This window comes from Cervus elaphus, chromosome 5 (genome assembly GCF_910594005.1).
Source record: "Cervus elaphus chromosome 5, mCerEla1.1, whole genome shotgun sequence".
In the NCBI taxonomy this organism is placed as follows: Eukaryota; Metazoa; Chordata; class Mammalia; order Artiodactyla; family Cervidae; genus Cervus; species Cervus elaphus.
Window position 1 is genome coordinate 128,502,387 of NC_057819.1, and position 12,067 is coordinate 128,514,453.

The 12,067-nt window shown below is 51.2% G+C and overlaps 1 protein-coding gene across 2 annotated transcripts; it reads left to right on the plus strand.

Annotated features, from left to right (window-relative positions):
• Positions 1-2: 2 nt before the first annotated feature.
• CD300H (CD300H molecule) lies at positions 3-8,114 on the plus strand. 2 transcript variants are annotated; one of them, XM_043905619.1, is made up of 4 exons: positions 3-696; positions 3,622-3,978; positions 5,561-5,615; positions 7,394-8,114. In XM_043905619.1, the coding sequence occupies exons 1-4, from the start codon at positions 657-659 to the stop codon at positions 7,524-7,526; spliced, it is 585 nt and encodes a 194-aa protein (XP_043761554.1). In that variant the 5' UTR covers positions 3-656; the 3' UTR covers positions 7,527-8,114. The 2 variants fall into 2 exon arrangements, with proteins under 2 accessions (XP_043761554.1, XP_043761555.1); XM_043905620.1 differs by having other exon boundaries at positions 7,869-8,114.
• Positions 8,115-12,067: the final 3,953 nt, after the last annotated feature.

Consider the following 12,067-nt stretch of genomic DNA (forward strand, 5'->3'; position numbering starts at 1 on the left):
GATCTTTGATCTTCATTGCATCACTCTTAGTTGTGGCATGTGGGATCTAGTTCCCTGACCAGGGATCAAACCTGGGCTCCCTGCATTGGGAGCACAGAGTGTTAGCCACTAGACCACCCCTGCAATTCTTAATATTTCAAGAATAAGGATATTTTCATCTTGCACTGGGCCCTGCAAACAGCTGACTGTGTCCAGACAAGGCTTAGTCAGTGCTTGATCACACGGGACTGCCTGTGCCAGCCACAGGAAATGGGCTATCTTTACAAAGAGGAGGACTTGCTCAGAAAATCTAGATGGAATTTAACCGAGACTGGCGTGGCTGTCTGGGCGACTGATTTACAGAAGGGTGGATGGGCCCATCAACCGCAGGCAAGGAATGGGATGGGCATCATCTTCACAAGGAACAGCAACTGGAACTGCACATGCAAATGTGCTACGTGAGAATGACCTTCGACAAGGTTTCAGCATCATTATCTCATGATGTCCCAAGGCCCCAGCTTCCCTCATTTTTCTGACGAACTGAGAACAGCTCTAAGAGGCTGACAGAGGCAGCAGAAAAGCTCCAAGAAAAGCAGAAAAGGGAAACAGTGAGTGGAACTGGGTGAGGAGGCTCCAGGCTCTGGAGGAGCTTGGAGAGATCACCGGGGGACCGGGCCATGCGGCTGCCAGCGGCTCTGCTGCTTCTCTGCGTCCCAGGTGAGCGGGGCGGGGCCTGACGTGGGGAAGATCATGTGGGCGAGTCAGGGTGAGCACGGTGTGAGCAAAGGGTGGTGATGGGAAGGAGAGGAAGCTAAGGAAGCAGAGGGCGAGATGTGCCCATAAAAAGCCCAGTTCAGCGTATCTGCTCACTGGGAAAGGAGGGGTATGAGATGTAAAGCGTGCTTCCCACACAGACAGCACATACTGAGCCCTAACTTTATATCTGGCCACTTGAGTCATTATCGCCAAGATGATTAAAATCAGGAATGTCATCTTGATACACCAGAGAGAAGGGTGGGGGGAGCAGAGAACTAATACTAATTGGGCAAATCAATTAGACAAGATTTTCTCTTGTTACTTAACCCAATCTTTGAAAGTGAAAGTGAAGTCGGTCAGTCAGGTCTGACTCTTTGCAACCCCATCATCTGTAGCCCACCAGGCTCCTCCATCCATGAGATTTTCCACACAAGAATACTGGAGTGAGTTGTCATTTCCTTATCCAATCCTTAATTCTTATTCAAACAAGAGACAGTATGGTGGAAGGGAGGCTGAGAAGGAGGAGAGATATGTAGACATATAACGGATCCATGTTGCTGATAGCAGAAACTAACACAGCATTGTAAAAATTTTTTTTAAAATAATAAAAAATTATATAAAATTAATTGTTATTTTTGCATTAATAAATATTACCTATTATATTAAATAAATAATAAAAATAATAAATACATTTAGAAAAAGACAGACAAACTCAGAAAGGTGCAGATAATTTATTCAAAATCAGTTCATAAAGACACACACAGACAATGGACTTCTCCAGAAGTCCGGTGGCTAAGACTGTGCCCTGTCAATGCAGGGAGCCTGGGTTCCATCCCCGGATAGGGAACTAGATCCCACGTGCTGCAACTAAAGATCCTGCATGCTGCAAGTAAGACCCAGCACAGCAGAATAAGTAAATAAAAAAGATACATATACACGTATATAAAGGACATAGTCAAGATTCAAACCAAATACTTTTATATCCAAGGGCATCGGGCTTTTTAATAGTACAATGTCAGTTACGTCTAAGTCCCCAGTAACTATCCCTTTATGTATGGAGGCCCTGATGCACTGAGGGCCCGGTGCCTCTCTGGGGGTCTGGGCTGGCCCCAGGTGGTGGGGTGCGTGGGGCTGGGCGGGGGTGTTCCTGCTCTGTGGGCCCCTGGAAAGTGAGACTGCTGGGAATGTGGTCAGTCCTGGTCTGAGAGAAAAAGCCAAGGTTTCTTTCTGAGGCCCTGGGGGGCAGGGAGCTTGCTCTAGGGGGTGCTGGGGGAGCCACTCACGCTGGCTCGGGGTCAGGGTCTGGCGGAGCATCAGAGGGCAGGGAGGTTCTGGATGGAACTCCAAGTGTCCCTCACGTTTCCCATCCGCATCTGAGGAAGCAGGGCCCCAGATCTTGAAGGGTGGGGCCCAGGCAACTCAAAGAGTCGAATGTCAAGAGTCCAGGCCAGAAGTCGCCCTCCTCCCGCGCCCCATCCCTCCCCTCCTCCCCTCTTCCCTTCCCCTCCCTCCCATCCTTATGGTCAGAATTGGACAGAACATCGCCTGCAGGGCCCAGCAGCAGATGCACAGAGAAGGCTCAGCGCGGCTGCCTCTGTTCGCCGTGAGTCCCAAGCCTCAGCATGGAGGTCTTCCGGCTGGGGCATTTCGCCCCGTCCAGCAAGGTAGCTGGACCTCAGCACTGCTGACCTGGGGGCGCCTCGCTCTGTGTGGTGGAGGGCGCCTTGTGCACTGAGAGATGTTTAGCAGCATCCCTGGCCTCTGCCCACTGGATGGCAGGAGCAATTCTCACCCTCCCTCTCCCTCCTCCCCCCCGGTCCACAATGGTGACCCTCAAAAATGTCTTCAGACATTGCCAGGTCTCTCCCGCCAGGCCTATCGCTGTTGCTTGGGAACCACTGCACTAGGGAATGTTGGTGGGAGAAGCAGACAGCGTTCTGTTGCGGAATATAGGTCAGTGGGCCACTTGGATTTGCTGGGAAATCAAGTGTCCAAATTCAATATTGAAGGTGAAGAAGTGGGAATTCCTTGGTGGTCCAGTGGTTAGGACCCGGCATTTTTCCTGCTGAGGGACCTGGTTTCAATCCCTGGGGTGGGGTGGGGGACTAAGATGCTGCAAGATGGGCAGCTCAGCCAAAATTTTTTTTGAAAATGAAGAAGGAAAAAATGTATTTTGTATGTTAACTTGAACATTAAACAAAAGCAAAAGGCTCCCAATCTGTGGGTGACAGTATATTGCCTCAATGGTTGGTTGGATGGGTGGATGGGGAGAGGGAAGGAAAGAGAAAGGGAGGGAGGGAAGGATGGCTGGATGGACAGACAGACAGGTGATCAGTAAGTAGATTATTTGGGCTTCCCTGCTGGCTCAGATGGTAAAAAAAACCTGCCTGCAATGACAGAGACCCGGGTTTGATCCCTGGGTCAGAAAGATCTCCTGGAGAAGGAAATGGCAACCCACTCCAGTAGTCTTGCCTGGAGAATCCCATGGACAGAGAAGCCTGGCAGGCTATCTAGTCCATGGGGGTGCAAAGAGCTGGGCATGACTTAGCAACTAAACAATAGCAATGGTCACAGAGTTCTGGCCTCCTTCACACGTTTGTTACTCAGTTTGTTAGCTTGTTAGTTGCAAAGAGTCAGACACAACCAAAGCGACTCACACACACACACAAGTATATTACATACACAATCCTTTTTCAGAAGTTTGGCACTTTGCCAAAACCATTTCTCACCTGACCTTTATACCGGGCTAACCCATTGCCTCCTTGGCTTCTGATCCCTCCTTCCTCTGGCCTCAGGGTGACTTCCAGGCTCCCAGAGGACCTGACCCCCCAGGCTCCTCTGGCCCAGGCTCTTTAGGATGAAGACAAGACTGACTGTGTCTTCCAGGCTCTTTGTCCCTGAGTGGCCCCAGCACCGTGACGGGTACCGTGGGGGCCTCCCTGAGCGTGGGGTGTCGCTACGAGGAGGAATACAGGGCATTTCACAAATACCGGTGCAGACAGCCGTGCTTCCCGCTTTGGCAGCGGGCTGTGCAGACCAGCGGGTCCGAAGTGCAGGTCAAGAGCGGCCGGGTGTCTGTCACGGACCATCCGGAGGACCTCGCCTTCACAGTGACCTTGGACAGCCTCACTGCAGACAATGCAGGGAAATACAGGTGTGGGGCTGCGACGATTCTGAAGGAAGAAGGACTCCTCGGCTTCCTGCCTGATCCCTTTTTCCAGGTTCAAGTGATTGTCTCCCCAGGTAAGACCCTCCTTTTCTCTGGTACTGGCGGTGAAAGAATCTGAGCTCAGGTCTGCTGGGGAGTCCCAGGAAATCTCAGCCCAGAGGAGAGGAACTGGGCCTTGTGGTTGTATGTCAGAGCTTCAGGGCCAAGTGCATCGTGTGCACGCGAGTGTGTGTCCGGTGTGTGAGTGTGAGAGTGTAAGAGGGTGTGAGAGTGAGGGGGGGACACCCAGGTTCCTGCCACTGCCCCGGGTCCTGACAATGTCTGTGGGCCTTGGGGATTCTGAGGCTGTAGAGGGGGGAAGGGCCCGCTGTTATCCCGGATCCTTCAGGACTAGGGGCTCTTGCCGTCTCTCTGTGCTCACGGGGCACAGGGTGTGTGTGGGAGGGTGGGGGCCACTCCAAAAGAATCTCTTCTCACTCTCCCCTGGCTTCTGCTGTCAGAACTGGGGCCTCTCAACAACCCAGATCCTCATCCAGGAGCCCTGAGTGGTCCAGGCTCATCCCTCTGACCACGTGATCCCGAAGGGCAAGCCCCAGCCCCAGCTCCTCCCCTGGGCCTTTCATTGGCCTCTGACCACTGTGCTGACCCAGGGAAAACCCATTCCCCGGAGGCACCAGCAACTGGGCTGGGGGCCAAGGGGAGTGGTTTGTAGGCATGGGAAAGCCCGAGAGGGAGCCCCCAAGCCTCTGGCCCCTGTCTGGGCCTTAGGAAGCATCACTACGAACAAAGCTGGTGGAGGTGATGGAATTCCAGTTGAGCTATTTCAAATCCTGAAAGATGATGCTGTGAAAGGGCTGCACTCAGTATGCTGGGCATATTGTGCATAAGTGCTGTGTCTCTGTCTGTCTGGCATCCTCTCTGTCTCCTCAGCCTCCCTCTGCTTCTGCTCCTTTCCCTTCTGGACTCTGAACCCTCAGAGTGGTGGGCAGCAGGGAGCCCACAAACCCCTGGACCGGACAAGGTGGAAGTGGGCTGGGGGACCACTAGCAGAATAATCTTAAAATATTTCCTTACTTATTTATGGGTGTGCTGGATCTTCATTGCTGCCCACGGGCTTTTCCCCGGTGTGGCAAGCGGGCGCAACCCTCCAGCTCTGGGGCACAGGCTTCTCCTGGCAGTGGCTTCTCCGGTTGCTGAGCACAGGCTCTAGGACGCTCAGGCTTCAGCAGCTTCCACTCTGCTGTCTTCTGCCAGCGTGGACAGGGTGAGGGTGGGGTGGCATGTGGATGCACTGGCTAGGGGGTGGGGCCTGAGGTCCAACTCTTGTGCTGACCTTCACGCACTCCTGTTTTCAACAAGGTGAGGAAAAGGAAAATGCTTAATGCTAGAGGCAATGACGCTGGTCCTGGACACAGAACACCTGGACACAGAACAGGTTGGGATGGAGTTGGGTGGAGATACTCCCATACGTTGGTCAGGCCTGGGTCTGAGCATGAGGAGGTGATGGTCCCAGAACACCTGTCCAGCCCCTTCTGTGAGTTCCCTGTCCTCTGTGGACTGGGAGCCATGCAGGTGACAGGCAACTGGCTGGGGAGAGTTGTGGACAGGACGCTGTTCTTCACCCTCCACTGTTCTTCACTCCACCTTCCATCACAGCCTCCAGTAGCAACAGCTCTACGTGGACTTCTGGATCGCTCAGCCAGCAGCAAGGGTAAGGTGCATGCCTCATTGTGTCCTCTGTCATCTTCACGCTTCTTCCCAAGGGTAGGGCTTCCCTAATGAGTCACCACTCAACAAACATTTAATTTACTTGCTGTGTGCCAGGAACTGATCCAAAGGCTAGGAATATGACTGTGAACTAATGGGCAAAGTTGTGCTTTCATGGAAGTTTCTTTCAAATGGGTAGATTTTAGGCAATGGCAAGATGGATAAGAAGATAGGTAGATGATAGATAGATAGCTAGATATGGATGATCGATAGATACAAAGATACATACACACATAGGAATAGATAGAGGACAGTTGATAGAGATGTGTGAAAGGAAGGATAGCTAGATATGGCTGGCTGGCTGGCTGGCTGGATGACACGTACATAGATGAATATAGATAGATATGGATGGATGATTGATAGATACATACCTACAGAGGATAGTTGGTAGAGACAGAGATATGTGACAGGATGGATAGACATATGATAGATAACATCTATGATAGATGGAGAGGTGGATACTTGGATAGATGATAGATAGATAATAGAGGAAAGGTCAGTTAATGGCAATCACTGTGAGGAAAATGAAGCAGGTGTGTAAGGATAGGGTAAGAGGTGTGTGGGAAGATGACGGGGCATGATGAAGGTGACCAAGATGCTCAGTGAAAACAAATAACCAAGAGATTGTCTTAGTTTAGGTTTGTTCAAACTCGATCCTAAGACACGTTTTGGCAAGTTGATCCCAGGAATAATGGTGAGGGAACGGGGAAGCAGGGAACGCCAGTGAAGTAGACACCAGCGAAAGAGGTGTCACCGTAGCAACGGGGCTCACTCCCTCTCAGAGAGACTCCGTGGAGCATCCCTGGGGATGGTCCCACAGCGTGGTGAGGAAGCTGGGGTGGTGGTCCACACACACTGGTCCTCGTGGTGGGAGAAGATGGAGAGGCTGGCGGTTTTCATACAGAGTGATGAAGGACGGCCTCTCAGAAAAAGTGATGTGTGAGCAGAAACCTGAAGGACGCGGGAGAGCTCACCGCGGAGCCTGGAGGAGTGTCCAGGCAGAGGGTTCTGCAGCGCGTGTGGCCTGCTTGGTGCAGGAAGCCACATACACCCCAAAACCAGAGATCGCCCTCAGGCCAAGGATGTGGGGGACCACTGGGGGGCTCAGTACTGTCCAAGCGGCCAGGAGCTAACAGGGGCCAAGAAGGAACAAGGCGGGAACCAGCAGGGTTGGCCCCAGGAGCCCAGTGTGATCTCGGAGGTGACCCTGGAGGGCCGCCTTAGGCTGGGAGCCAGGCGGAGGGCCGGGGAGGCGGAGAGATTAAGCAGAGGCTCAGGATGGGAAGAGGATGCGGTGTTTGTGAGGAGCTGGAGTGAGGGCAGGTCCTGGGACCCAGAGGTGAGAGAACTGGCCGTGAGCTGAGCTAGGAGTTGAGATTGTTGTGGTTGAGACTGCGGAACCATTTACACAGAAGAGATGCTCTCCCACGCGATTGTTAAGGGTGAGTGGGGACTTCCCCAGTGGTCCAGTGGCTAAGACTCCATGCTCCCAACGCAGGCAGCCCAGGTTCAACCCCTGGTCAGGGAAGTAGGATTCTACTTGCCACAACTAAAGATCCCGCATACCACTACTAAGACCCAATGCAGCCTCAATACCAACCAGACTTGACCTTGATTTTGAGTTTTGAGGCCAAGGGACCTGAGCACAGAGGAAGATGGGGGAGAGGCCTGGGCCTCCTGTTAAAGCAGAAACTCACCACGGGTCGCCACATCCTCCCACAGGCCCCGGCTGGGCAGCGCCCACTTCCTGCTCCTGGTCTTCCCGAAGGTGCCCCTGCTCCTGGGCCTGCTCAGTGCCCTCCTCTGGGTCAACAGGACTCAGCGGGCAATTTGTGGGGAAACAGAACCAGTCTGACCAAGACAATCTGCAGCCTTGCCCCCTCGCCATCAATATACTGTCCAGAGCAGACTAGAGAACTTCTGACCTTGAACTTCATGTCGCTTTTCACCTTATAGCCAGAGACTCGATTAAAAAAAAAAAACTTAAAAAAGTTTAATGAAATATATCACATATACAAGTGTCTATATGATATTTACCTGCCTGGTGCTTGGCTGGGGAGAACAGGGGAGAGCATTTCACAAGGGCACCCAGAACCCCTCATTCCCTAGGAGGGAGCCCCAGGCACAGCACCGCTTGTCAGGGGACCCCAGGGCCTGATTTTCTGCCATCTCACCCACCTGCGTTTCTTTCCCCCAGGTATAGATTCTCAACTCTTCATTTCTTCATTCACTCACCAAATACAAATACAAAGAGCCTGGCATGTTCCTAGGTGTCGTGGAGAGAGCAATCATTAAAACATGGGTTTATATTCTAATGGAAGTTTTTAAAAAAATAAAGATATAACACTGGTTTATAATAAGCATTGTGGGGACTTCTCCGGTGGTCCAGTGGTTAAGACTTCGCCTTTCAATACAGGGACTGTGGGTTTGATCCCTGGTCAGGAAACTAAGATTCCACATGCCTCATGGCCAAAAAACCAAAACATAAACAACAGAAGCAATGTTGTAACAAATTCAATAAGCACTTTAAAAATGGTTCACACACACACACACACACACACAAAAAGTCTCATAGAGGAAAAAAAAACAGACCAGAATTCAGAGGGTGGGGTGACAGGAGGGCAGAGACGACCTTTCGGATGATAGCCTCTGGCTGGTGGGGGAAGTGGACGGGCTGGACAGAGGCAAAGGCCTGGGTCAAGAAGGAGCAGGGGCTGGGACGACCCTCTCTCTCCAGCCGGGTGATCCCCTCTAAGTCAGCCAGCATCAAAAACAGTCTCCATAAAATAGAGCCTCTTGCTCTCTGGGAGGTGGGAGCTTGGGTAGAGGTATAGTTTACCTTGTTGGGGCCCATCCCCCGTGTCTGAGCCCCAGGTCAGTCAGAAGCCTTGCTGGGTGGATGTGGCATCTCTATTTCCTGACCTCAAGGGCAAAAGTAGAAGGTAACCACTCGGGCTTCCCAGGTGGTGCTAGTGGTAAAGACCGCCTGCAATGCAGGAGACATAAGAGATGCAGGTTTGATCCCTGGGTTGGGAAGATCCCCTGGAGGAGGGCACAGCAATCCAGTCCAGTATTCTTGTCTGGAGAATCCCATGGACAGAGGAGCCTGGTGGGCTCAGACACGACTGAGGCAAGTCGGCACACACCAGGGCACACTTGTGGCAGTTCTTCATCCCACCACCTGGTGGTGCTAGTGGCCTCTTGCAGGGCTTCACTCCTTCAAGGACAAAGGAACAATTCTACTCCAACGGGATTGCCTCTCAGCTGCTGAATCTGATCCTGGCCACCCTGAGCATCAGAATAAGACCCGTTGCATCCTGACAGCCGTTCCTCTCCAGACTGAGTCCTACAGCCCCTTTCCTCTCGTCAGCCTGAGGTGTCTGAGTAGGGGTGACCTCCCCACCCTAGGACCGACCAGACACGGACCTAGACATCCAGGAGTTCCAGGGCCAGAGCTCAAGGGGCAACCAGGGCTCTGGGGCCCAGTGGGTAGTTCGGACTAGAGTTGATCAAGGTCCTAAAGACCTGTTCCCCAGGGAGGGGCTAGACCCAGGTAAGAAGGATGAGGACACGTCTGATTCCAGTCCGGGACTACAGCTTCCCGGAGCAGCCGCTCCCTAACTGCTCTTCTGGACGTCTTCCTCTCTGGGAGGAGTGGAGAGACCCAGCGCCCCCTGCTAAACGTGTCTGCTCGCTTGGAACTCGAAGTGGTGACGACTGTCAGTTTCCTTGTATTACCCGTGAGTGAGGGAAGCTGCTATTCCTATCAAACCACCGGTAGATGTGTAAGTGAGCAGGACCCTATGGGGCCTTACCGGGGTTGGGGTGTGTGTGGGGTGGTCAGGCCTTCCCCCTTATCCCCTGCTTCAGCTCCTCTCTGAAGTATCTACGTAACAGTATTTGATGCACAGTTCCTGAGCTGTTTTGCAGGGATGAAAACCCCCCACCAAAGGGAAGATGTTGACTGCTTGATGACCATAAGCACCTGGCCCCAGGCCTCCTGGTCCTCAGGACTGGTAGACGGAACCCCTGTGACACCCTCTGCTCCCTCATCAGCCGATCAGAGGATCATGGGGGACCCTGCGACCACCTCCCTCAAGCTGGCTTTTAAAAATGCTTTGCTGAAGTCTTTCAGGGAGCTCAAGGCTTTCTAGGGTATGAGCCTCCTCTTCTTGCAATGAAACTTCCTTTCCTCCGACGTTTCAGTTTGTTTGGCCTCACTGTGCCTCAGGCACGCGAGCTTGCATCAGCAGATTAAGTTTTAATCCAGAAGTCATTTTATAGCCCAATTAATTCTACTTTATGGCCATTTGTGTAACAGAAAGTCAATTTGTGAACTTGGTGCATTTAAAATACACTGCAATTTTTATAATCCTCTTTTGGCATCTCTCCTTTTTTTAAGACTCTAAGAGCTTTTATAAAATAAAAAGCTTTATTTTATAAAGTATCTATCTTATTCCCCAGGTTTCTGTGGAGCTTGAAGAGACCCTGAAACCCAGAAGGAAATAAAGCTGATACTCCTGATCCACTCCCCTTCGAAGAAAGGCAATGACTTGGCTTTAAGCTCAGGCGGTAAAGAATCTGCCTGTAATGCAGGAGATCTGGGTTCGATCCCTGGGCTGGGAAGATCCCCTGAAGGCGGGTATAGCAACCTACTCTAGTATTCTTGCCTGGAGAATCGCCATGGACAGAGGAACCTGGCGGGTGTAGTCCATGGGGTCTCAAACAGTCGGACATAACTGAGCGACTAAGCACAGAACTTTTTATTAGTTTAATTATATTTTTCCCTGGTGAAAGAGAGACCCAATATGAAACCGTTAGATGTCATCCAGGGAGCTCTGAAGAGCTCTGGTACCACAGTCCTTTATGTCTCAATGCAAAGAATTCAGTGACAGCAAAGTGATAGATAAGAAATGATTTATTAGAATAGGATGCTTGTGAGGCTTACAAAAGGGTGGCTGAGAGATATCACACCCGAGAACTTACTGGGTTACAGTTTTGTAATCAAAGGAAAAGTGGGGAGGAGGAGAAGAACTTTGTTTTTCTCGAGTAAATGTAGTGTTTCCATCATCAGCTCCTCCTCCAGATTTAGTGGAGTTTTCTTGTCCCCACACAGTCAAGCTAGGTCCACAAATTATTGTTTTCTATGTGTGCAGAAAGCATTAATTACTGAACTCACTGGACAGGATGTGGGGCTCATGCCACCACCGTTTTATTTTGGGGAGGCATGTCTTGTGCTTCTGTTGCATGGTTTTGTTGCTGAGCAAGCCTGCTTGGTTTTGTGGTTAAGCAAACCTGCTTTCATGAGGAATCATCAACTTACAAGACTTGCAGCCCAGCTGGCAAAGAATCCACCTTCAATGTGGGAGGCCTAAGTTCGGACCCCTGGGTTGGGAAGATCCCCTGGAGAAGGGAAAGGCTACCCACTCCAGTGTTCTGGCCTGGAGAATTCCATGGACTGTATAGTCCATGGGGTTGCAAAGAGTCTGACTTTGCAACTTTGCAATGACTGAGCGACTTTCGTGGTTTCACGCACCCACCACCCATTTATTTTCTACTTCCAACCCCTATTGGGGTAACTATTTAATCACCTACTTTGTCCCTTTACTCTGTCCCAATCAAGTTCACTCTGGTTGATTCCCATGCTATTTAATGCTCCACTTGACATTTTAGGCTTTTTGCTCTACATGCCTCTCTAGCAGCCCTCTGAAACACAAACAGTTCGTCAGCTCCGGGGGATGTCTGTGTGTTGGGGGTGTCGCTCTGTAGGAGGGTTGCCATGCCCTCCTCCAGGGGATCTTCCCAACCCAGGGATCAAACCCAGGTCTCCCGCATTGCAGGCGGATTTTTTACAGCCTGAGCTTAAAGCCAAGTAATTGCCTTTCTTTGGAGGGGAGTGGATCAGGAGTATCAGCTTTGTTTCCCTCATAGAGGTTTGGGATCTCTGTATTAGTTCCTCACAGGAAATCTTTCTGAGTTAGGTCTTCATGTGCAGACTTGAGAGCTGAAGAAGGAAATTCCCACAGGGCCAGATACACACCTAAGTTGGTCAACACTCTCTAGAGAAACGGAACAATAGAAGGTGTTTGCATATGAAGAGATGTATTATAAGGAATTGGCTCACCTGGGAATACCGCCGTCTGCTGTCTGTATGATTCACGCCAAGTTCAAAAGTTTGAGAAGCAGAAGTGCCAAGGATAGGAAGCAACCAGGCAGGAAGGGCTGAAGACCTTGTTCCTCCACCCGTCAGGCTAACTTCATCGGACCGACTAAAGGATGCCCGCCTACACTGGGAGATGAGATGAGATCCAACCAGTCTTTCCTAAAAGAAGTCAACCCTGGATAGTCACTGGAAGAACAGATGCTGACGCTGAAGCTGCAATACTTTGGCCACCT

Bases quoted from the DNA above. Each gene is read 5' to 3' on its own strand.
- CD300H (XM_043905619.1), top strand. From the start codon at position 657: ATGCGGCTGCCAGCGGCTCTGCTGCTTCTCTGCGTCCCAG. The intron at 3,979-5,560 runs GTAAGACCCTCC...CTTCCATCACAG, and splicing joins TCAAGTGATTGTCTCCCCAG to CCTCCAGTAGCAACAGCTCT. The intron at 5,616-7,393 runs GTAAGGTGCATG...ATCCTCCCACAG, and splicing joins TCGCTCAGCCAGCAGCAAGG to GCCCCGGCTGGGCAGCGCCC.